Source organism: Lonchura striata, chromosome 7 (genome assembly GCF_046129695.1).
Source record: "Lonchura striata isolate bLonStr1 chromosome 7, bLonStr1.mat, whole genome shotgun sequence".
Lineage (NCBI taxonomy): Eukaryota > Metazoa > Chordata > Aves > Passeriformes > Estrildidae > Lonchura > Lonchura striata.
The window spans coordinates 17,482,360-17,506,219 of NC_134609.1; the positions used below are offsets into that span (position 1 = coordinate 17,482,360).

At 37.3% G+C, this 23,860-nt stretch overlaps 1 protein-coding gene across 4 annotated transcripts; it reads right to left on the reverse strand.

The window, feature by feature from the left end:
• Window positions 1-389: 389 nt before the first annotated feature.
• On the reverse strand, window positions 390-19,530 carry DUSP11 (dual specificity phosphatase 11). 4 transcript variants are annotated; one of them, XM_077784643.1, is made up of 13 exons: window positions 19,453-19,530; window positions 18,830-19,020; window positions 18,545-18,621; window positions 12,918-12,993; window positions 9,475-9,606; window positions 8,494-8,617; window positions 6,118-6,178; window positions 5,969-6,015; window positions 5,455-5,530; window positions 4,483-4,584; window positions 3,045-3,956; window positions 2,144-2,254; window positions 390-995 (listed from the first exon to the last, which is right to left on the reverse strand). In XM_077784643.1, the coding sequence occupies exons 3-13, from the start codon at window positions 18,571-18,573 to the stop codon at window positions 683-685; spliced, it is 1,983 nt and encodes a 660-aa protein (XP_077640769.1). In that variant the 5' UTR covers window positions 18,574-18,621; window positions 18,830-19,020; window positions 19,453-19,530; the 3' UTR covers window positions 390-682. The 4 variants fall into 4 exon arrangements, with proteins under 4 accessions (XP_077640769.1, XP_021392139.2, XP_077640770.1 ...); XM_021536464.2 differs by lacking the exon at window positions 18,830-19,020 and having other exon boundaries at window positions 19,453-19,513; XM_077784644.1 differs by lacking the exons at window positions 12,918-12,993; window positions 18,545-18,621; window positions 18,830-19,020; window positions 19,453-19,530 and adding an exon at window positions 10,241-11,890.
• Window positions 19,531-23,860: the final 4,330 nt, after the last annotated feature.

Below are 23,860 nucleotides of genomic sequence, written 5' to 3' on the forward strand. Positions count from 1 at the left end.
AGGAAAAAAATACACAATCAGGATGAGCTATTCCAATTACTGAAAAGCAAGCTTGACATTTAGAATATTCAAATTCCACTTGTTTATATGTTCTTAGCAATCTGGGAAAAATTCTGCTATGAAAAAGAATGCAACTGGGTCAGTTCATTTGATGGTACAGATAATATGGAAATAAATTGTTGTGCTGCAGTGACTTTTAGCAGTAATTCAAAGTTCTGTTTTCAAATTAAAGGATGAACTGGACATAACCTGGCTTCATTAATTTCTAAGTATTTGCCCTGTAATTTCAGTGCTAGTCTACCTGATAGTGCAGTGTTTTATTATGCATCTGGAAATCACAAATATTTTAAAGAACTGTAAAACAAAAACAAACACAATCACTCAGAAAGTTGCTCGTTTTAAGGGGTTGTTTGTTTCAGGGTTGCAATTTTACTAAAAGGAAGGACTGCTTTAATTCCATGTGTACAGAGACATTGTCTCCAATGACACTTAATAAATACAGCCTAATAAATTTAAAGAACCAAGTATCAGCAGAAGCTAATCTTACAATGGAGACCTGTTCTTTACTACTGACATTACCAACATTTTCTTTTACCTAATTTGCTTTAAAAAAAAATTGGTCCACATACAAAATGAAATGGGGAAAAGCAATTCTAAGCTGAGCAAACATTGTCCTTTTTATTCAGTTCCAGTTGTAGTGATCTCTTGGTGGTAAATCATAATGGGATCTCTCATCCTCTTCAGGTACACAGTCTAATGGCAGACCATAATTGTAATCAACTGTTACAACTGGTAATCTTTTACTTTGTTCCATGCTTCTGGTAGTTTCACCCTGAAAAGGCTTTCTTTCATAGTCTATTGAACTATCGTCTTGGTGTATGGATGAAGACGGGTGCATTGTTCGTGAAGAGTATGGTGCAAATCTGTTTTTTACTCTATTAAATTCTTCTGAGGGATGCATTCTCCTATTGTCTTCAGGACAATGTGGTCGATTACTGCAAGTACAAACATGAACAGTGAAATTCTGAGAAATAAACCAGTTGATTTTTTGTTGAAGGCCACCACTAGAAATTAACTGTTTAACACTGAAAGAACAATTCAAACCCTCATTCTTGTTTTTACCCCCTGAAATTAAAATCCTCTCTATGGATATTGCAAATTTGTTTGTATTAATTTTCCAATTCTAGTGATTAAAATTACAGCTCTTTACAGTAAGTAATTCTACTAAACAAAGTTTAGTTTCAAGTGCTGTTTACAATTAAAATTACCTGTTTACTGAGGATATCTTTACCTAGGGGATATATTTTCCTAAGTCCGTGTTTTCATTTTTGTGTACAATATGTAACAATAGCTCTCTAGTACATAGTCTCAACAGGCAATAATATACTTTGGAAAATATTTTAATTATTATTTCTTCTGCAATAGAAGATTCACTCTCCTATAAAATACATATGGTATTATCTAAAAATGCAAATGCTATATACACATGTGTGCGTGTATATATATACACACACACAGTGCAATTCTCTTTACTCTCAAATACCTTCCTTACTTGGTAAAGTAAGTGGTGTATAAAGCAAATTCAAAACAATCTTTAAAATTTTAAAATCTTCTCCCTTACTGAACCATAGATTCATTTATACTGGAAAGGATCTCTAGAAGTAGCTAGAGTCACTCAAACTAAGTCTCATTAGATGAGTTTGTGCAGGGGCTATGTCCATTCTTAAAGGATGTGGGACAGTGGCTCTGGGCAGCCCAGTTCAGTGCCCGCCCATCCCACACGGTAAAACTCCATAGCTCCTCGTACACAGTGCTTAAGAGTTAAATACGGCACCCGTGCTTTGCTTTTTTTGCTTACTGATGCTTCATTTATGTAGTTCATTAACTTGAACTGTGCTTGTCATGTCAATGATTATGTCAGGGATTCACACAATAATAACACTCAGAACTCAGTATCAATGGACCACAAATTAGTCACATTATTTGCTCAGTGCTCACATGCAATGGGTTAAACTGCATTTAAGCAAAAATACTGACACAGATTTTTACACTGTGCATTTAATTTGTATTTCTTATCTGGGAAATATGGGGACTAATACTACAAAGGTAAGTAAGAAAACAATGTATGATATCTGATACTTACCTATAATTTCTGTTAAAGTCATCGTTATCAGACCCATAATCTCTGTGAAGTGAAGGAGATGAGGAAAAATGTGGTTCTGGTACATTTTCATGGGCAGGAAAGGACTGACTTCTGCAAATAACCAAAAGAATTGAATGTTGAGAAGACTGCCAACAGTTTTAAGATTTGGAAAAAAATACACATCAAATGAAATAAAATATTTATTATTTTAATAAAAATTGTAATAACTGTATTAATTTAATACCTCAAAATCATATACTTCACTGTAATAACATCTTCTGTTTTAGCTGTACAATGGAACAAATTAAGTCAAACTTACCTAGTCCAATAAATCTGAAATACGTTCTACAATATTAAAAGTATTTTGAAGTATGTCAGAACCCAATAGGTTTACTAGTAAGTGATGTATATATTTGTGAAAATATAATGCAAGTTCTGAACGAGATTTCTAACAAATTATTAACTCTGGGAATAAAGAAAGGCAAATCAAACTTCCTTGTAGCACTCCTGTTTATCTGTGTTTGGCTGAGGGCATAAATAAAATTTCATATCCTCTTTTGCCCAGAGGACTTCTTTTTAAGCATAAATTTCTGTACAAAACAAAGTGGGACAAGAATTTTGCTTCAAGTTGACTAAAAGGCAAAGAAAACACAAATTTTAAAGAAGCACAACCTTCTAATTAAGAAAACATTGGCTTTTGAAGTTGCAATATTCCAGCTTATATCAAACCCTTCTGTACGTCAAAATAAGAAAAGTTAATGAGCCAAGCATTTATATAGTAAATAGATAATTGATTTTAAGAAATGTATTAAAAAATATTTAACTTAAATTTTAAGTTAAAACTGCTGAGGTTTACACTTTTATTCACTAATTCTGCTCTCACAGCTCAAGGATGCTTTACCTGTCTGAACACCATTCATGTGGCAAGTCATTGTGACCTGGATGATCATGAAAAGGTCTCGGCCTTTGTCCGTGCCCTTTATTACCATAATCAAAATCTTTTGATTGAGTCTGTTCCTGTAAGCCATCATAAGGCTGAGGGTCATGAAAAGGTCTGCACCTTTGCCCAGGACCTTTATTATCATAATCTTTCAGTTGCATCTCTGTTTTTAAGTCATTGCGAGGCTGGTGATCATTATAAGGTCTCAACCTCTGTCCACGACCCCTCTTAACAAATTCAAAATCTCCCAATTGCATCTGTGTCTGCAAGCCATCACGTGACTCATAGTCATGGAAGGATCTTACTCTTTGGCCAGGACCTCTACTGGCAGAATCCAATTCTTTAAAATGCATTTGAGTCTGAAATTCATCATGAGATTGGTGGTCATGGAACAGTTTTCGCCTCTGGCCAAGGCTCCTGCTACCAAAATCAAAATCCTTTGACTGCCTGTCTTCCTGCAAATCATTAGGAGATGGATGGTCAGGAAAGGATCTCTGCCTCTGTTCCCGTCCTCTGTTGAAGTCAAAAGACTGTCTGTCTGCTTGCAAATCATCACGAAACTGGTGTCCATGGAAAGGTCTCAAACTCTGTCCATGTCCCTTGCTACTGAAGTCTAGGTCCTTCAGCTGCGTGTCTTCTTGATAATCATCATAAAACTGGTGATCAGTAAAGGCTCTTTGTTCTGGTCCCCTGTTGTAGTCCCAGTTTCTCATCTGCACTGATGCTCTTAATTCATCCTGAGTTTGATGGTCATGAAATGATCTTCGTCTTTGTCCAGGCCCCTTATTAACGAAGTCAAAATCTCGCAACTGCATCTGTCCTTGCAAATCGCTGTGAGAGTGGTCATCATAAATTCTTAACCTTTTCCCAGACCTGTTGAGAAGTATTGAGTATCATGCTTAAAAGTGCTATAAGTCATTAATAAAAACAATTCCTTTTTAACCAAGAATTTACATGAAAGACATTGCAAATACGAAGGTATCAAAATTATTAATAATCCAAACTGTATGTAACATTATAAAACTTTCAGTGTTAAAGCAGAAGCTGTGACAAACATTCAATTGTAATTCTATTGTACTTGTTACACAGGCAAAACCAGTGATTCAAAATTAATTAAAAGACCATTGCAGAATAATGAAGGACAGGCAAAGTAAAACAGAATTCTCCTAAGTGAACCAATTACTTACAGACTTCTAATAGCATACATTCCCTTTCTTACCCATATCTTGCTGCTGTTTTTATCAAATTATGTAAATACATTTTACATGACTAGGCTATATTAATAAAGAGTATCTAGGGTGTTCTCAATAAGAAACAATTCTTTTCCCTTTTGGCTTTTTTGGTGGCTTTTTTTGGTTGGTTGTTTTTTTGTTTTGAATTCCATTTTCCAGCCTATTACCCCTGAAAATCTTCATTTGGGAACCGCTCTACAGATCCTTCCATTGCATGTGGTGGTGGGATAATATCTTCATCTGCATCCCATACATCCATTCCAAGGTTACTATGAGAGGGGGAAAAAAAAGCTCACATAAGCGTCCTTTTTTAAAGCATAGTACTGACAGAGAAAAAACCCATTCCCATAAAATTCTTCAGTTCTGAATGACAGAAATTTTATGTTAAGTAAAACTTACATACAACTCAGAAAATACTAATCTTGTACATTTATTTTTAAAATCTGACATGACTCCAACTTAATCTTGCACAGATTATGAAACAACAATAAGAGCAAAACAAAGGATCTTCAATTAATCTAAAAAGAAACATATCACTCAGGTATTAATTTTAAAATCCATTTACTGCTAGAAGGCATCATTGGCACAAATACCTTAGGAAGACATAAAGGTTGGCTGTTCTTAGAAGATGATAAGCATAAAACTTTTTAAACATCAGAAATACAACTACTATGAACAGAGGGGACAAGAACAATGTTCCACTTTCCTGTATTTTTTTATTCTTAAAATGGTTCTACTATTTTGTTTTTAATGTCTTGTTCTACAGTGCCAACAACAGCAGACAGACCACAGAGCTTACAAAGATACCTTTGCAGTGGCTCCTTTCAGCTTCTGAGAGAACACAGACTCAATACACTTGTCACAGTATGATAAAAGCACAACAATGTTCAGTAGTAGCTGTCAGACTAAAAACGATCTTTCAAACCATATACATTGAAAAGATTAACAAAGTACAGTGCACTTTACGTTATTCATCTGAGAATACACAAACAACTACACATGTTTTACATCTATGTGTAGTTTCATATTAGAGGTTTAAGAGGGAAATAATTTTGGCTTAGGACTGGAAGTGAACTTTTAAAAAATGCCAGGAGACATACTGGAAGATCTTAAGCATACAGCTAAAAGCTTTTGTTTACCTTCGCATCGGCTGTGTCCTGAGATCTGTGAGATACACAAGGCCATCCATGCGATGACCTCTGGCATCGCCAAAAGCTAAAGAAAAAAATAAATCTAATGAAATGTGGTCAAACTGAGCCATGAAAATATGAAAGGCAAGTTTCTGTTCCCCATGAGATGCTGAATTTGAAATAATTCTAACTTGGCATTAAGTACTTCAGCAAGCTGGCATCATTGCAGCATTTTTTTAAAAAGACCCCTGAAACTAGTAGTGGTAGTAAACTATGAGTGAAAACTCTTTCAAGTAAAAATAAAAAAATTAAACAGCTAAAACATACTCCTCCTATGCTGTCAGTTTGCTATTGTTCAAGTCCTGCCTGAAATAGAATCAACAGTCATCTATAAAATCTTCTATATAAGCCAGCACATGAAATTACTGAAAAGATAATGAAATAGAATTGTTGCATTTGTGAGTTTTTAGTAATTGTGAAGTACAACCTGACATGTGCCTTAGTTCAAAAAATATATACCTACCTTGAATTGCTGCCTCTGGATCCCAGCCTTCAACATCAATAAGATACCTGAATCAAAATATGACTATGTTATTGTCCCAAAGGGAACAGAGAACAATATAAGGATGCTATTTTTTGTGAAGAATAATTTCTGCTTTCATACAGCCTTACCTACATATAAGATAGCCAGTTCTATTAATTCCGTTAGTACAGTGCACGCCAATGAGTTTCTCTATCAAAAAAGGAAAGAGTCTTTAATAGTTCAGAAAGAAAATCAATAGAAAGCTAGCACAATACAAAAAAAAAAATCTCTGCTTTTCTAGCAAAGTAATGATAATTAATGCTTGCTATTTACAAATTCTACTGTCACTCCTGTAAGACAAGAGACATATCCAGACAAGACACGTCCTTTCCATGCTGGATCTCTAGCAGCTGTCAGCTTACTACTTCCAAACCTGTGATGGCTGAGATTGACTCTGCAGAATGTAGGAAAAATAAAGAGTGATGGCAGGTAAAGCACCTAACCTCAGCCATTGCAGTAACAGAAAAAAAGAATAAAATATGGGTTTGAAAGCAAATCGCAACAAACAAATATATAAACTGAGGAACTTAACTTACACATAATGCACCTGAAAGTATGATGCACCTGAAAGTATGAAATGCTTAGGAGTCTAATACATGGAAGAAAAAAGGACCAGTAATGTCTACAGAAATATTTTTTAAAAGATTACGCTACTCAGCCAAAGGCTAAAAAGCAGAATAACCTACTATTGCTAAGGTGTTACAAATGAGATACTTCCAATAGCAACATGGAAACCCTAATACAACCATGCAAGGCACTGCATGACCCCATACAGACTATTTATATTCATATTAAAATGTAATGAAAAACAAACAAGTTATATATATATATACACACAGAAAGGATTACTGTGTTGGCCATAAAAGAAGGAAGGTTATCTTAGCCTGTAAAACCAAATCTGAGGTACTGAATGTAATAATGGGGACAGAGAACAATACTTAAAGGGCAAAGCTTATATAAGAATAAATTTATAACTAATTAGGTTTTAGGCTAGATTTTTGAACAAAAATGATGATCATCAGAAGAACAAAATTTTGGCAGAGGCAGTACTGACAGATGGTCTTTAAAACAGGACATTGATAAACGTTTGAATGACATAAAATATAACTGAGACAAAATGTGTTTCCCACAGATCGTGACAGTCAAATTGCCACAGAATTTCATTACAAGTTGATGTCCTAACAACTCAAACACTAAAAGAGACCCACCTTCTTAAAAAGTATTTGTAAAAAGAATTCTGAGATGTTTTATGGATTATCTAAAACAGAGGCCAAATTAGTTCTCTCAAGTCTCTCAAGCTGCCAAAATGCCCTTACAAGCTGGAACTGCAGGTCAACATCCAGTAACAAATCAAGAATAGATTCTCTCAAGATCAGATTCAGATGCACACTATTCTTTGTCACACAAAACAGCACTAGATCCAAACCAAGAGAAAACTAGTAATCACCAGGTAATTTCCTTAAGCCAAAAAAGAGCAAAGGAAGAACTACAAACTAACTTCCTGAGCAAATTTCTAACTTCCTGACAAAGGCTTTTTCTTACACTTTTTCATCATCCCACTAATTCGAATTCAGGCTCTCAGATCTGAAATTTAAGTCAGAACTTTTTCACAAAACAGTTGATCACCAACAGGAAGACACTGGTTATGTTTTGCAGTAAAAACTGTATGCATTTGGGCAGTAAATGTGTCTACTTTTTCAAAGAGAATGCCAAAGGAACCACAGCAAATGTGAAAAAAGGCCTGAAAGAATGGTCCACCATTACTGGATAAACAAACAGGTAAAATCTGCCTATAAAGAATCACTACCAAAAGAAGTGGGAAGTTTAAAGCTACAAACATACTGTGGCAAAAATACACACTAAATTATTTTCACAGAAATCACCTTATCCAATCTCAGCAAGAAGTGTCCTGTTGCATAGACACTGAAATAGCAGCACAGCCACACTGTGGAAATACTGACACTGGGTCTGTAATCAGATTTTCAAGAACTGTTCAGATCCGAGGGCAATAATGGACTGCTAAGTCAAAAGAACACTACATCAGATTAAATGGACTGAAGATGCTCATACAAATCAGTGCCCAGTGCCATCAGAGACCCACGGCTATTTAAAACATCCATCAAAGGCTGGCAGCTGCAACACTCAGCTGATGGTAAACAATTTGGGTCACACAGAGGAAGGCCTTGCTGCAGTTACTTTGACACATAACATAAATGCAACACTATTAAGAAGGGCATTTGAGTTACTAGTCATTTCTGAAAACAACATGTTTTGATTGAAAAATATATGTAGTGGTTTGCAAAATGGATCTTATGATAATAAAGTGGAAAGTGCTGCAGAAAGCCCAAGATCCCTAGTGTCATAAATTTTATTGAATATTGAAATTAGTAAATGACACAGTTAGTACTGAAATAAAATTTTGGTGAGATTTTTTTTTTTTTACAGCATAGGATGCTGATATTTACCATTTCCTGCATTTTCCCAAAGGAATTTTCTGACCCACTTTTTGAACTGTAGGATAGTAGCATTATCAGGGACTTCCAGTCCAACAGTATAAAGTTTCTTATACTGCACACTTTTAGGTAAATCCTAACAAAGAAAGAAAAAAGCAATGGTAAAAAATACTTTAGTCTTGCAACAATGAGAAACCTTAAGCAGTATCTAACATAATGACAATGTAAACCAGTTGTTCAAATCCTGAATAGAAAGTGAAAACAATCTTGACACAACTGTATAGAGATACACGCTCAGAAACTCCCAGTAACATTTCTACATTAAAGACTGTCTCAGACATGGAACTGTTCCCACATAAGATTTATTTATCCCTGCTAATAAGGCTGCACATTAACTAACGGAGCAGTTTCTTGGCACTCCATTCTAACCCATTTTACAATTATTACTAGTATTTGTCCCTCCTACCCACAATCATGTACATACTCACAAATTCACTCCCTTAATGCCTAGAGCCCATGTGCATACAAAAATCTCCATTCTGATAATAACACTGTCATTTATTCTCCTTTTCAACAGGAGGCTGATTAATCACAGTTGTTTGAACCATCCAGGCAAAAACTTTTAAATTGATAAAGTAGTTTAAAAATGTATACCTTCTTAAGTAGATTCTACTGAGGATCAGTAAAAAGAACCACCTAGGAATACATGAGAATATCTGAAGGACACAGGACATAACTCTTCTGCACTTTTTCTGCAGTGCCTGGCACTGAAGTCTTCATCCACTACTGAGTTACCATAATACCAATAAGCCATAAATGCAAACAGATGGGAGAATGAGCTATTTCCTCTGTGATAAAACATTTCTTTCCTATTGGACACATAAAAGTAGTCTAGATAGCTTGTCTATTCCAATTCAAGGAAAGAAAATGTGTAAACACTTTAAAACAAAAGTTGTAGTAACTATTTGTACATTTGTATTAGGCTTTTGTTACCTTAACTTCATAGTATCGTGTGGTATATGTTAAATCAATAATTAATCCAAGCTCCACATTTAGGGCTTTCATTGCAGCAATTAAGTCTTTTGGTGTAAATTTCTGGTTTGGGGTAAGCCTCTGGTTAATTGCCTATGAAGAAAACGGAAAATAATTTTTTTTTTTTACATTCTAATAGTAAGACATTTGTAGTATTCAGCTGTTTTAATTAGTACTAGGAAATAACCATATGTAAAAGAGAGTGTTTAATTATCAGAACCACATCCATATATTATATGGGTAAGAGGAACCAAAAAAAGCAAAAATTTATGTATTCCTATTTAGATGAAAATGCAAGACCATGTGAGCATTTCTGCTTGCACAGTGTTAACAAACATTATTGAAATTAGCTCTAATTTGATAGACAGAAAAATTCTGAAAAATGCAGCATGTATATATTGAGTTTTATGTAACTAAACACACTAAAAAGCAAACACTACAATCTATTTCCCCCAAATTTTGTCCTGCACAGTAACTTAAAACTAGAAGTGTATTTCACATAAAACATAAGAAATTGTGGTACAAGACTTCATTTCTAAAGATTTAACCTTCTTCCCACAAATGTCGTGCAGACATTTTTCTCTCTCCTTTATCTCTTGACAGAGTGTACTTGCATACCATTTAGGACTGGGGAATATTAAATAAGACTAAATATCGTGACTAAGAAAGCTGTGTGTTGGTGGATAATGAATAATTCATTTCAAACAGTGAGAAAATGTTTACTCACCCTATTGTAGCTGTGGTTTTTGAAATGTGTTCTTCACTTTAGGTATGAAAATGCATCATATACTCAAGACTGGATTTTCTCTGAACAGTGCACTTGTCCATTGTGAGAGCCTTTTGACACAGGCTCAGCCAGAACCAATAAAGACAGTGGTAAAAGATGCAGCAGCCTCAACCACCTGTCAGTTCCTTTGTCAACAAGAAATTCAAGCAGACTGGACTCAGAACTATTGGAAAGGAAGGCAGCCACAGACCACATACTTCTTAGAACCACAGATGCTATAGGGTAACTAACCATTCCTTGTTTTGACTGTACAGATTCTAATGTAAAATGCTAGCAAGCACTTGTCTTAAGTGTGGAAACAGAGACAAGAAACTGAAGTAAAGTATAAATAGCAGGGCAGTCATACCAAAGCTGGTATGTGACTAGGAAGCTTGAGCTGAAAGGAGCATAGAAAGGAGGAGGATAGAAAGGATGCAATAAAGTATTCAGTCCTATGCATTTCAGACACCAGCACATTGCTGAATAAAGTGGATATCGTAGAAATTTTAACAAAATGAACATGAGTCTGTTATGTCACTGCTACTCAGCAGTGACTCAGTACAATCTGAAACTGAACTTAACAACTTTGAGGTGACAAAGGTGAATCTGCAAAAGGTCTATGGTAGAATATTAAAGCATTTTTACTATATGACATGACAGAAACTGAGGAGGAATGTAGTTTACAAAAATAAGGTACCTTCAAACATATTGATAATGTGTTATGAAACACTGTTTTGAAAGGCTTGCTAGAATTTTCTGAAAAACTCCTGCTGAGTATTCAGTAGTTTAGGTGTTTAATAGGGTTTTGAGAACATGAGAAATCTGAACCAATTCTAAAAATCCTCCTAATGGCATGGGTTAGCATTATAATGGTGATGCGAAAGGAAAGACAGAAAATCCTTCCAAGTAAAGACATGATCTTTACTAATGGCCTATCTTTTAGGACAACAACCCTGTACCTTCAAATACTGAAAATATGTTGTCTCCCTTTGGGAGAAATCACCAATCAAGTTCCTAATACACAGCAAAGAAGCAAACTGCTGCATATTTAAGAGGTCTGTTCCACCAATTTAATAAATAATAGAACTTCTGACAAACTATAACCCATTGGAACTTCAGCATTTTCAGACAGATTTACTGACCACCTCTGCAAAGACTTTACAGGCTAGCCAGTTACACATTTTATGTGTGTTCTGCCACAAACTCCATGACCTTCAAGCACAAGTCTCTGGCAGACTTGTCATTTCCCTGTCTTGCACAGTTGAGACCAAACAAACTGAAGGGACAGAAATGGTACAGATTTTGCATCCTTGAGTACCAGACTTTATGTCTGGCCAAGACAGCTTCCCAGAACAGAGATCTATGGCCCAGTGAGATCAGTAGGACAAGAAATGAGTAACATGCTGATGTGTAGTGGTCCTTGTGACAAGAGCAAAGAAGCCAATTGTAACTCTACTGGATTTCATATTTACTGCTTGATTTGTTGACTGGCAGTCTTGGTGGAAAATCACGTGACTGCTGTACAATCCATCCACATCTTGGAGAACATGGCATGCTAAGTATGAGATCCTTGTGTCCAAGGAACCAAACCATCATCCTAAAGCTGTAAAAGCAGCTGCAGGAAGAAAATCCTGCATTTCACTTTGATCATTCCTAATAAAATTGAACTGAATAGTGACTGAAAACATAATGGGTAGTATATTACAAAGAATCAAAGTTTTTGTGTATGAATACTATAGAGCAATCTGAAGACAAAAGCTTAGAGATAACATTTCCCTTTAACTGCTAGAGTTATGTCAGACCACTGTAGTTTCTTTGAAAGTAATTAGAAACTTTTATTTTCTCTGTATCTAAATCAAGGACTTATAGAAGTCAATTTATGCAGCACTTGTCCTATTTGCCCTACTGTATAAATTAACACTAATTTGCCCTATGCCTCCAAAAAGGCCTAGGCACTAAAGAACTGAACAGTCTCAACATGACAACCTCCACATATTTTAGAAACAAAGAACTTAAAGATTTAACTCAGTATTTAATAGCTTAGGATGGCACTTCTTGTTAGCAAGACTCTAAAGGAAATACTAATAAAAATGCTTTTAAAATTAATTAATTAGTAAAATAGAAGAAGACTTCATTTTCAGCTATAATACATTCCAACAGATCACTGAAGCTTTTCACTAATGAAATTGCCAGTATGGATCTATAATTTTAAAAGTTCTGCAGTGGCTAGTATCCTTCAATGAGTGCTTAATTTCCATAAAGCTATACTTTGGCTTACATTGCCTAGACTGTTATTCATATCATAAGCTCTTCCATATGACTTTCTTAAAAAAGCCATGAAAATATATTAACTAAGATTATGAATTTAGGCCACTTAATAGTGATCAAATGAAGTATGCTGATTGATTTAGAAGCTTGATTATTTTAAAAAGATAAATAAAAAGAGTAACATCAGAAATAAAGAAAAATAAGAAAAAAAAAGAATGTTATTTTAAAAAGCCAGATGGTTAAAAGGCTTAAATCTGAATAAATTACTTTTTAAAAAACTTTCTTGAAATTTGCATGTATAGTCATGCTAATCTTTATTACTTTTGCAATTTATCTAATACAGCCAATTTGCAGTTACTTTTATACCTACCCCTTTTAAAGGTACTTTGAATGCAATAAATCTCGTTCCTGGAATGGGCTGTCCAACGGGTGTCAAACTCCGCCATCTGCAAGGAAAGAAATACTAATTTTAAAATTTTTTCTAGTTGCATGATTCAACAGAAGACACCTGCAGCACAAAGCACAAAAATTGCTGTCATCATAAAGTGTAATTAGGTCCCCAAATTTGCAATTATTCCATCAAGCAGTTTCAAAGTATCACCAGGACACCTGAAAAGAGTCTTTCTCCTTCTTCTTCAACTTCCAAGAAATTCCTCGCCTCAAAATGGCAGGATAATATTTACAAAGTAGCACCAACATAAAGCAAAGCAGATGTGTACAGTTCAACAAGTAAAAATGTATTGTTGTAGTTGGCGGACATTTTTCAACATGACTGAATCAAACACCTTAAAAAAGTTGCCATAGGCACACATCAATCATTTAATTGACAATGAAATGCAAAGTTTACTTTCATTAACAATACAAATCATCTCTATTTTCCAAAAATGTTTCCTTTGTAATATGCTTCTTTTTCAAAGAAAACACTCTTAATTCAACTTTCTCTTACCATTTTGGAAAATATAGAGGATATTCCATCCCACCAAAATCTACCACAAATCACCAATAAGATTTGTTACAACACTCAAAACACCTGTAATTCCAAAACCACAGACCTAATATGCACAAGTTCGACATTGTGCTGAAAAAGCTCCCCATATATAACATTATAGCTAATATTTCAGAGATTTTGGTTTTTAAAAAAACTATGAAAAGCATTATCTGAAGAGGAAAGTAAGTGAATCAGCAGATCAATTTTACCTTCAAAGAGGTAACTTACTAAACCTAGAACTATTATTTGTTCTTCTGCCAAGTGCAAATTATCTCTATAACCTAACAAGGTGCAGCTGGATGACTTAAAATCTACACAGGCTTTTTCCACTTTTGGCTAATACCTCAACTATTAAAATACAAAACATTCCCATTAGATTCTTTAACTCTGGTGTCCATTCCCTCGCAATTTTCTGATTAATGCTTAAATTAATCTCTCCCTTTGAAGGGAGCATCCAACAGCTTCTAGATTTCCTTTCTGTTGTCCATAAAACTACACCATTTAATGAAATAAACCACTGGAGAAATTCTCAATGAAATATCTATAATTATGTCTGTCATAGTGTATAAATAATGTCACCATTCAGAGATGCTTGGAAGTAACAATGGAAACACAAAGCAGGGTGACCGAAGTGTATTTGATATTAACCTGTCACATAATCTCTACAGCCATGTCTTTAGCACTAATTTAGCTCTAATCTTCATCATGAGGCAAAGAACAGATCAAGGCTCACAGTGCAGACATACAGGTGCTTGATTTAATGGACAACAAATGAAGCAACAAAGGAGTAATAACAACTCATTAACAGGAAGGCTATTGCAAACAGCTGGTCTGTAGAAGACAGATACAGGGAGAGAAAGTGTAAGGGCAAGCTAGATATGAGATCATCGAAAGCTGTTTCCAATAAAATCTTTTACTAAATTCTCTATTTTTTTGCAGGATAAGTCTTCTTAAATGAATTTTCAAGTTTGTAAACTCAGGAGTCTGGTAGTTTTATGCTGGCTGTGAAGTATGAAAACAAAAATCTGAGACTATATTCCATTTACTCCTATTTAAGAGATATAAATTGTACATTAATCAATTAAGATCAGAAATTCAGTCCTATTTTAACATGCTTTGTCTTGGAAACCTATGAGTGGAAATAAACCATAATTATTAGAGATAGGAGCATTTAGAAGTTAAAAAGAAAGTACCAAAAAAGGGCTTTAAAATCTTTTATTTAATTAACAATGTAAAAAAGGCTTTGTAAAAATTCTGATTTTTTTTCATATTAGGGGATTTACAGAACAATACCCCAGGATTATCCAATTTGTTGTCAGACCTTAATAAACTTGGGGCTTTATTCTCTTGTATTTAAAGCCATTTAAATTCTCCCAGAAAAAGAAAATCTGCACAATGAGCAAGAAACTCAAAAGCTACTGACAGCTCTATGGTAGAAAATGAGCAGAAGGCACTTTTCACCAAAAATATAAAGGATATGCGTTCCATGTTATCTTTAAAATGGTATTTTAAAAGGAAATTTCAGCACACTGCTGCAAAACTAAAAATAAAACTACCAGATTGAAATTAACCAAAAATTAGCTAAGGAAATAAATTCACATTTGTTCTGTTCTCAACAAAGGAACCTGGCTGGGAATTAAAAGTGGCCTGGACTAAAGAAAGTCAAACTACAGAATAAGTATAGATAAAGGCAGAATGAGCAAACATGAGCTGCAGGTGGTCACATAAACAGGAATTAGAGGAACAAAGACTCAACTAAGCATTTTAGCAAGTATGAATGAGACTTGTAACACGTGATTTGTATCCTGCTTGAACATGAGTGCAAGGAAGAAAGGCAGGAGTCAGAGTTGTTATCAGAATACTTGGCACCATCACTATCCCTGTACAAGTAACTAAGAGCTACAGAGGCTTGAGTGAAAACCAGGCTGGACATGAAGAAACTGCTTCTGGATTACATTTAGCTGCACATTTTATCTGCTTTGCATTTAAAGTTTTAATAGAGTCAGCTGTGGAAAATATATGGTTTTTTTTCATAATTTATTTTAACATTAACATTGTTAAGGTCATACAGAAGCTTTAATTTCCAGAAAAATTTTCTGGTTTATAACTGATTCATAGTAAGATTTACTTTAACAATTACTGTCACCTCTAGCAAGACCATTTAGAAAATACTACTTGTAACCTCTTGACCTTGTTTTGGCTACTTATACTGCATGACATAAATGCAGCCTGATTTTCCAGGTGATTTCCGTACCTCTATAGACACCAGATTCAAAATTGACGGTAGGAAACACAAGGAAAATATCATCCTTCTCTCCCACTCACTGTTGAACATGCACAATTCATTATGCCACAATATTTAATTCCTGTCTTAATGAAAATGCTGATGCTTTAAGTTTGGACAGGAAAAATTCAGTTAAAGAAGTACGTTTATAGTGCATAGGCAAAAATAATTCAGCTTTGCCCTTCCAACAAAAAGACCCCATTCAGTATTTTTTACACTGTTCAAGGGAAACTTGCCAGAAGGTGACATTTCTGCAGATGCTCTTCAGAACTGAACTGAAGTTTACGTAATTATACACACAGCAGAATTTTGGATGCTGAAGCACAGATGCATATAAATTTGTAAAAACATCATAGCATTTTTTGACTGGTTACAGCTTGGACTGTCTGATTCTCCACTAAAACATCAGTGTACAACAACTGAAACGATTTCAGACACTGAAGAACCAGAACTTGACTCCATGTGGAAACCACAGTGCAAGGGGTCACTTGAACCCCTCTTTTACACTGATGTCTCATTTTGATACAAAATTACTTCACCAGGACTATTTTGTAGGTTTGAGACTGCAATGGACACTACACCATAGCTCTGCTCCAAGACATTACTGGTAAAAAAGAAAAATTTTAATTTTCTTTATCATAGAATGGCTTGGGTTAGAATAAGCCTTAAGCATCATCTAGTTCCAACTCTCCTGTAACAGGGAGGGACATCTTCCACTAGAGCAGGTTGCTCAAAGACCCATCCAACCAGCCTTGAAAGCACTTGCAATGAAGGGCACCCAGAACTTCTCTGGGAAACCCATTCTTGTGCATCACCATCCTTATACTGAAAAATTTCTTCCTTGCATCTGATGAAGACCTGTCCAACTTTAAAGTCATTACCCCTTGTCCTAAAAAAAGGTTCACCATTTCTTGTTTAGTTGCACTATTCCTACTTACTACCTTAACCAAAACCCCCAATTTATTTTATCACTTTAATTAGCATAATGAAATTTGGATTAAAAGTGTTAAGAATTGAGGCACTAACAGGAAGACTTACCCTTATCTCCTTATCTCTTGCAGTACCATTAAACCAGAAGAGTTGAGAGTATTGCTATTACACATGGAGACTGAGGTTGTGCTTCCACAGTCTGCACTTGTGCTTATGCTCCAGGGTACCACAATCTCACTTCTGCCAACACCCATTTGTGGGACCAGTAACTTGCATATGCAGGATCACCTAGACTCAAATTAGTTTCCTTAAGTCCCTTCCAGGCTCTACTTCTATGTCTTCCTGGCCTACTGAACTGATAGTGAAGAACAACATGCAGTGCTAGCACAAGGGTGACATCCATACCATGCTGCAGGAGACTGAGGGGCTGGAAAGGCCTTCAACTTCTTTGCTGCCAAACCCCTGTTACAGTGGATGTCTAGCTTAAATTCTTAGCTGTAAAAAAACTATATGGAGAAGTTGAAAGCACTTCAGTATCAGGGACTTTGTCAGAAGGTAATACTAACTTTCTAATCAAATACTTGACAGTAGCCGTTTCTCTCCCTGAAAGGCATTAGTTTCCAATTGTACAAGTCAAAGGTACAGTCCACTGATTCTTCCATACTTAAGAAATCTATGTAACCTGAAAGCTTCTCTAGTTAAATGCAAGGAGGGAAAAGAATGGATAAATGATTCTCAAAGTTTTAGTAGCAATTTCCAAGGATGAAGAAAACAAGGACAATTAATTGCTTTCTGATTTCTGAATCACTGCTTAAAAAACTAACCTATTTTAGCTCACTTTTATCCAACATGTAACTGAAATTTCATAGAAGTTTTCAAAGAAAGACATGTTTAAACAGTTTTTTTTAAAGTTTAGTCTAATTTTAATCCCTGAGTTTCAGCCATGGAAAACACTTCAGCTTCTTTATTTCTTAAATTCTGTTCATCTGTTTCTATTTACTGGGTTTTGAACAACAAATATTACAGGATTGCATGTTTTTTGTATCTTATTGGTCCTCCTAAGAATGCTTTTAATAAATCTACTTAACACTCCCCTTGAAACCAGCATAATTATTTCCTCAAATAATGTATAAACAGGGCAAATTATTGCCCCATTCCAGAGTGACTTCATATCTCAGCACACCCTCCCATCCAAAAAGTTTGTATTGCTGTAATCAAGAACACATGGGTTAAAACTCAACTTGGACTTCTTTTGTTGTGCTTTATTTAGAGCTGAAGAATAGAACTGTATCTGTTTTAAATTACATCATTCTGTGATCCACATATCACAAGGCCTGTATAGTGCGTTTGGGATAATTTGGGATTATTTTTGCTGATACATTTCTGTCGTCCTCTTGTTAGAAACAAACATGGGATGTTTCTGGATATGAATTCACAAAAATATTCTTTAATCTTGTGCATGCAACCACTTGCTCCCATCTTAACTCTTCTGCCATTCCTAGTCAGGAGCATGGTCTACTCTCCCATTTCCCCAGTACACATACACTTGGGGCAAGAAGATTAGGAAGAAGGAACTGTGCGTGGCCAATGAAGGAGAAGTGTTCACAGACAGGCTGGAGCATTATACTCACCTGGGGAATGAATGGCTGGGCTGTTCCTGTCTTGGAGAAGATACCTACCTTAACCTGTCTGTAGGTGGTGAAGATGCTTGAGGCAAGAAAGCGCCTGGGGCAGTCAGTGCCCCTCTCTGTGGGATGCCCGCTCCTGCCTCTTGCTTAGTGTGAGGGATACTTACCCATCAGGGATAGTATTCTTCTTTACCATGCTGAAAGCAGGAGCAGGCAGAGCAGGAGGCAGCGGTGAAAGTGGGCACTGCAGCAAAGGAGAGAGAACCGCGCGGTTAACACGGTGCTAATCTCTTTCTCCATCAGTGGGGCCTTTGCATAGGGCTGAGTCTCAAATAAAACAAACCAAGCAGCCAGCTGGGGCTTGAAGCCGTCCTGAACAAGGTCTGCACCTCTGCAAGCTAGCCTATTTCTCCACTGCTACAGTAGCACGACAAGAGGGAAAGACAACTCACCTCTCCTCTCCAGGTGATCACAAGAAAGAGAGAGGAGAGGCGGCAGGTTTCTCTGTAACTCTGGCAGCAGCGCTGCAGGCACGAAGATCTTCCTGGCAGTCCCTTCTGTCCCACTCCTGCGGCTCGGAGCCGTCTAATTCGCCCTTGCGCTCCCAGTTAGAACCCGTCTCAACGAGCAGAACCTCAGGCAGCTGCAAGAGGCGAGGCAGGCACCTCAGCAATGAAGAACCATCACCTGCCCCCCCCTAACCTAGACGGCTCCGATCCCGCTGGACGCCCGCCGACCCTGGGGGGCCCGGGCTGGGGAGGGCGAGGGGAGCGGCCCCCGTGGCCCCGCTCCACGGATGACGCTGCTGAGGCTGCCCCGCACAGCCGCGTGTCCCCGGGGCAGGACGGGCTGCGGGGCCGGCCCAGGGCAAGACAGCGGCTGAGCTCGGGGCAGGGACAGACTAGAGACCGGGGCGGGGGAAGGTCGCGGCCCTGCTGCGGGGGGCGGGCAGGCGGCGGTGGAGGGAGGCGGGCGGGCTGTGAGGGGAAGGGCGCAGGCTGCAGACGGTGAGAGGGAAGAGCCCGTGCGGCGGCGGGGCGGGGCGGAGAGGAGCGGGGCTGCGGGCGGCCCGTACCCGGACAGGATTTCCCTGGCGGAGGAAGGAAAGGCTGGTGCGACACAGAACCTTCCCGAAAGGGCCGCGACTGCGCCTGCGCGGCGGCGGGGCGGGGCGCGGGGCGCGCGGCCAATGGGGCGAGGGGCGGCGGCGGCTCCGCGCGTGCGCGGGGCGGGGCCGGGAGCGCCGCAGCCTCGGGGAGGCTGTGAGGGCTCGTCCTGCGGGCGTGTGCTTCGGAATAGAGCAGTGGTCAAGGATGTGCGAGTCATGCCGATTTAAAAAACAGCTCATCATCTGCCTCACAGGCTTTAACCGATTTGGTTTTGTTTTAAAAGTTCTTGAAGTTTGTTACTGCTGTGTGAACCTGCGCACCGCTCTGAGCTGGTGTCTGTGGGAGGAGGCCGGGATGGTTGTCAGTACTAGAAGCACGTTCCGAAAAGTTAAACCATGATTTACAGGGAAACAGCTGTTGTTCTGTTGGTCCTCGGAATTTGTTTGTTAATTCGTTTTTATTTCTGCTTGATACGGTATCCTTTAACACGGCTCATGGAGCAAGTACATTTCGACTACGTTTTTCTTTGCTCTGTGGTATCTTTTTTTCCTGAAATATTTCCTTCAGTCTTGAGTAAGTGCTTTGGGGCAGCAATTTTTAGGTGCCTCATGTATGGAACTTAGAGATCCCCTTTCCATATACTGCTTGTGATGCATTCCATATTGGATGAGCCCTCTTGGTGCTCAGTACAAACTAATAGATCGTACCTCTTCATTTTTGCATATTTCGTTTAGTATTTAACAATTTTTATTTCCTGCCTAATTACTAAACATCAGCACTTATATTTTTAATTGAATCATTAATTGAAATTCATTTTAATCTTAGTCTTTGGGATGTCAGTAGAAATTGAAAAGGACAGGAGACAGCGTTTTGTTAATAATGCTGGTATAGATCAGTAATAACTCTTGTTTTTGAATGTGTGGATTTGCATTATTGTAGGTGAGAGCAGAGTCCTTTTTGAAAAAGGAAAACTTGCATCAAGTGATTTGGCTTTGACTTGTTACAAATAAATATTTGTGCATTTTTGAGGGATGCTTGTAGGCAGTTTGATTATATTGTTAGATTAAAAGAAGATGAAATAATCATGGCTGAGCCGTGCCTGTAAACCAAAGATCTTGGAAAGGTGACCTTGACTTTCAGGAAAACGTTAAAACAGCCCGCTGAATATCTGAATTCTGTGTTCGGCAGTACAGTGTGACACTACCCAATACTTCTGATGCAGTAAGTGTTAAATATTGGTTTGAACGTGGTAGGTTCTTTACAGCATTTCCCCGAAATCGCTTTGCTCTGATTTTTGGAAGCACGCAGCAACATCCAGAAGCAATGCAGATTAAATAAAGCCGCTCTTTTCATTTCCTGCGCCTCAGCGCCGCCCCGGCCGGGCGTTCGGGCTCGCCCGGCGGAGCGGCGCTGCCTTGCGGCTCCTGAAAGCCGCGCCGGTGGGAACGGGACACGCTGGGCAAGCATTTAGCGTATAGGGAAAAAATACGTGGGGTTTGTGCTCCACTGGATGTTAGTCCTGATTGGTTTTGCACACCTTGCTGGAGACGCTGAGGATGTTGGTATACGACAAATGGAATGGCTTGTAAATCAGAACCTGCTGGAAGGTAGTACAATAAAAATACTTATTTACATATTTTCCTGCTATTGTGCAGCAAAACTTAACAAGTCAGTTAGGAATGTATTAATTTTATTTTTATGTGCTTATACTGAATAGTCCCATTAAACTTGGTGACATTTCTCATGGTTTAAGGTAGAAGTTTCTGAATTTAGTTTTCTTGTTCTCTCAGCAGCAGTACTAGTAACTGCAGATGATCTGGATGCACCCAAACCTCTGTAAATACTTTCACTGCCCTAAATAAGGAATCCGTGCTGCTGTCTCTGCCATCCCCATCACCTCAGCCTCAACTTTGCCCCTACTTGAACAGTGTTGGTACAGCAGTATGCAAAATACAGACTATCTAAAATTTAAAGAGTATTTAAAGAAAGTATCATTTGCTTGTTCTGCAGATGCATTGTATTGTCTTTATTGGAGATTGAATAGTGCCTAGACAGACCTTTTTTTTTTTTTTGCATCCTCTCTGCTGTTTACGCTGTGTCATAAAACAAATGGCACTGCTATTAACTGGAAAATCTGGTCTAGCATGAATGATGTGCATTTAGAGTGACAGTTCTGTACCTTGATCTAGACTTAATGGTACCATTCTGAATGGAGCATCTGGTAGAACAAGTCTTCCTTAGGACATGTAAGTATTTATTTTACTGAGATCAGTAAGGAAACTTGTATATGTATTTAGTTGTATTATTAAATATATTATGAGAAGAAAATAAGTATACAAATGGTTGCTCACTTGTATAGAGTTAGTAGTTGGAGGAAGTTCTGAAACTTTCTAAGACAACCTGATGGCCTGGTCCTGCTGGAGCTGACTGTGACCCCATTTAAGTTTCTCTAAGTGTATGTTCACAAACAACCTCTCTTCACAATCCCCTGCTCTTGGAGCAAGTCCAGGATGACAGTGCCTGCTGCAGCAACTGTGCCTTTTTCTCCAGGTCAGGTTAGGCACATCTGCCTGCCAGGTATTCTACCTGAAAGCTGGGACCAGTACTAAATTCAGTCTTCTGCAATTTTCAGTTGACTTTCTTCCCCTCTGCTCAGACATTCTTCATTCATCTTGTGGTGCTTTGTTTCTGTTTTCTGACTAAATCTCTTCCTCTTGTTTCTTCTTTAGCTCCTGTGGATTGTAAACCACATGCTGGAACACAAATAAACTGGAAATTCTACAAGTCTTTTATAAAAATATTTTTAAATTGTAAGCATGTCTTCAGCATATCACTATCTTCCTTAGTTAGTTTTTAAAGTGCTATCTGATCAATATCAGATATTCATTCATCAGATACTTAGCATTTGGGTACCAAATTGATCTTAATCCTAAAATACAGTTATCTAATTTACTTGCACTGTGAATATCTCTGCTTTGCATGGTCCTGATATAATAAGGTTCAGAGAAATAGTATTGCTTGTAGGAGGGTTGACACCAACCCTCAAGAACTGAAAACATAAGAGATTGTATCAATGACTGAATGACAGAATATGATGATTCAGCTGATGTAAATCTTACTTTAAAAATCATTTAAATTACAAACCTATTTGATAAATTTAATTAAATATTTTTAAGACTACTAATCTTAGTGTTAGTATCAGATAATAGTTCAGAAAGAATTGTCATATATAGTATTAGTAATCATATATTAAACATATGAAAATTTGGATAAATAAATTAGACCTTAATAAAACTGCCACCAGATGGGATAAATTGTTATCACACAGAAGCACTTTCTGTGAAATCAGTAGTATGTCTGAATCATATAATCACAGAGTCATAGAATGGTTTGGGTTTGAAGAGACCTTAAAGATCATGTAGTTCCAAAGCCCCTGCATGGACAGGGACACCTTCCACTAGATCATGTTATTCAGAGTTCCATCTAACCTGGGCTTGAACACTTCCAGGATCGGGGAATCCACAGCTCATTATTTTTAATAATCTGAAATTTGAGTACTTTTCTTTCTACTTACCTGAAATTGATCTAAAATAATTGCTGAGAAAAATCTGCTGCTGGAAGGAGGTACTCGTACATAATGGTGCAGATCTCTTTACGACTCAGTCATGAAAATTTGCATTTGTAGCCATTAAAAAGTCATTGTTACTTAAAAAATGGGGGGTAGTATAACTGTTCTTCATAGTCACTTTGACAATAATTTAGATGTCAAATGACTAATGCCTGAATAAAAGCAGCTAATGCTTTTGTAGGTACATCTTTTTGCTCTTTTGTACTGAAATGGCTGAGTGGCACTTCATTAACTGATGAAGTGTTACTGGAACAACCATAGGGAAGGTTGTGAGGTGCTCAGGTGCTTTTAAAATTACACCAGTCAAGGTGGGCCAGTTTACTTATTTTACAGGTTGTAAAATAATTTGAAGTGAAAGTAGCATGCTTTGTACTAAAAGTGCCCAAGTTCTCTAACTGTACCCTTTCTGTGGTAAGTTCTGTTACAGCTACAGTAAGTGACAGCTCAAAAAAAACAGATGAGGTCTGGGCTGAGTTCTGAACACCATGTCCTTGTCCTGAAAGGAGACACCGAGGAATATGATATTTCCTCACCAAAAAGAATCCTCTTTGAACTCTGATCTGACAGGCTGTCAATATTGACCTCTAACTGTTTCGTCAAGTGTTTGTTTGTGGAGCATGTTTACGGAAGGTTTTAGAGAATTCATTTTTTCTCCTCCATTAACTGTAAATTCAAGAAAGCATCCTCCTTCAGGGAAATATAAGCTCATCAGCAATTCAGATGTCAGAATGCAGGTGGAGTTGCTA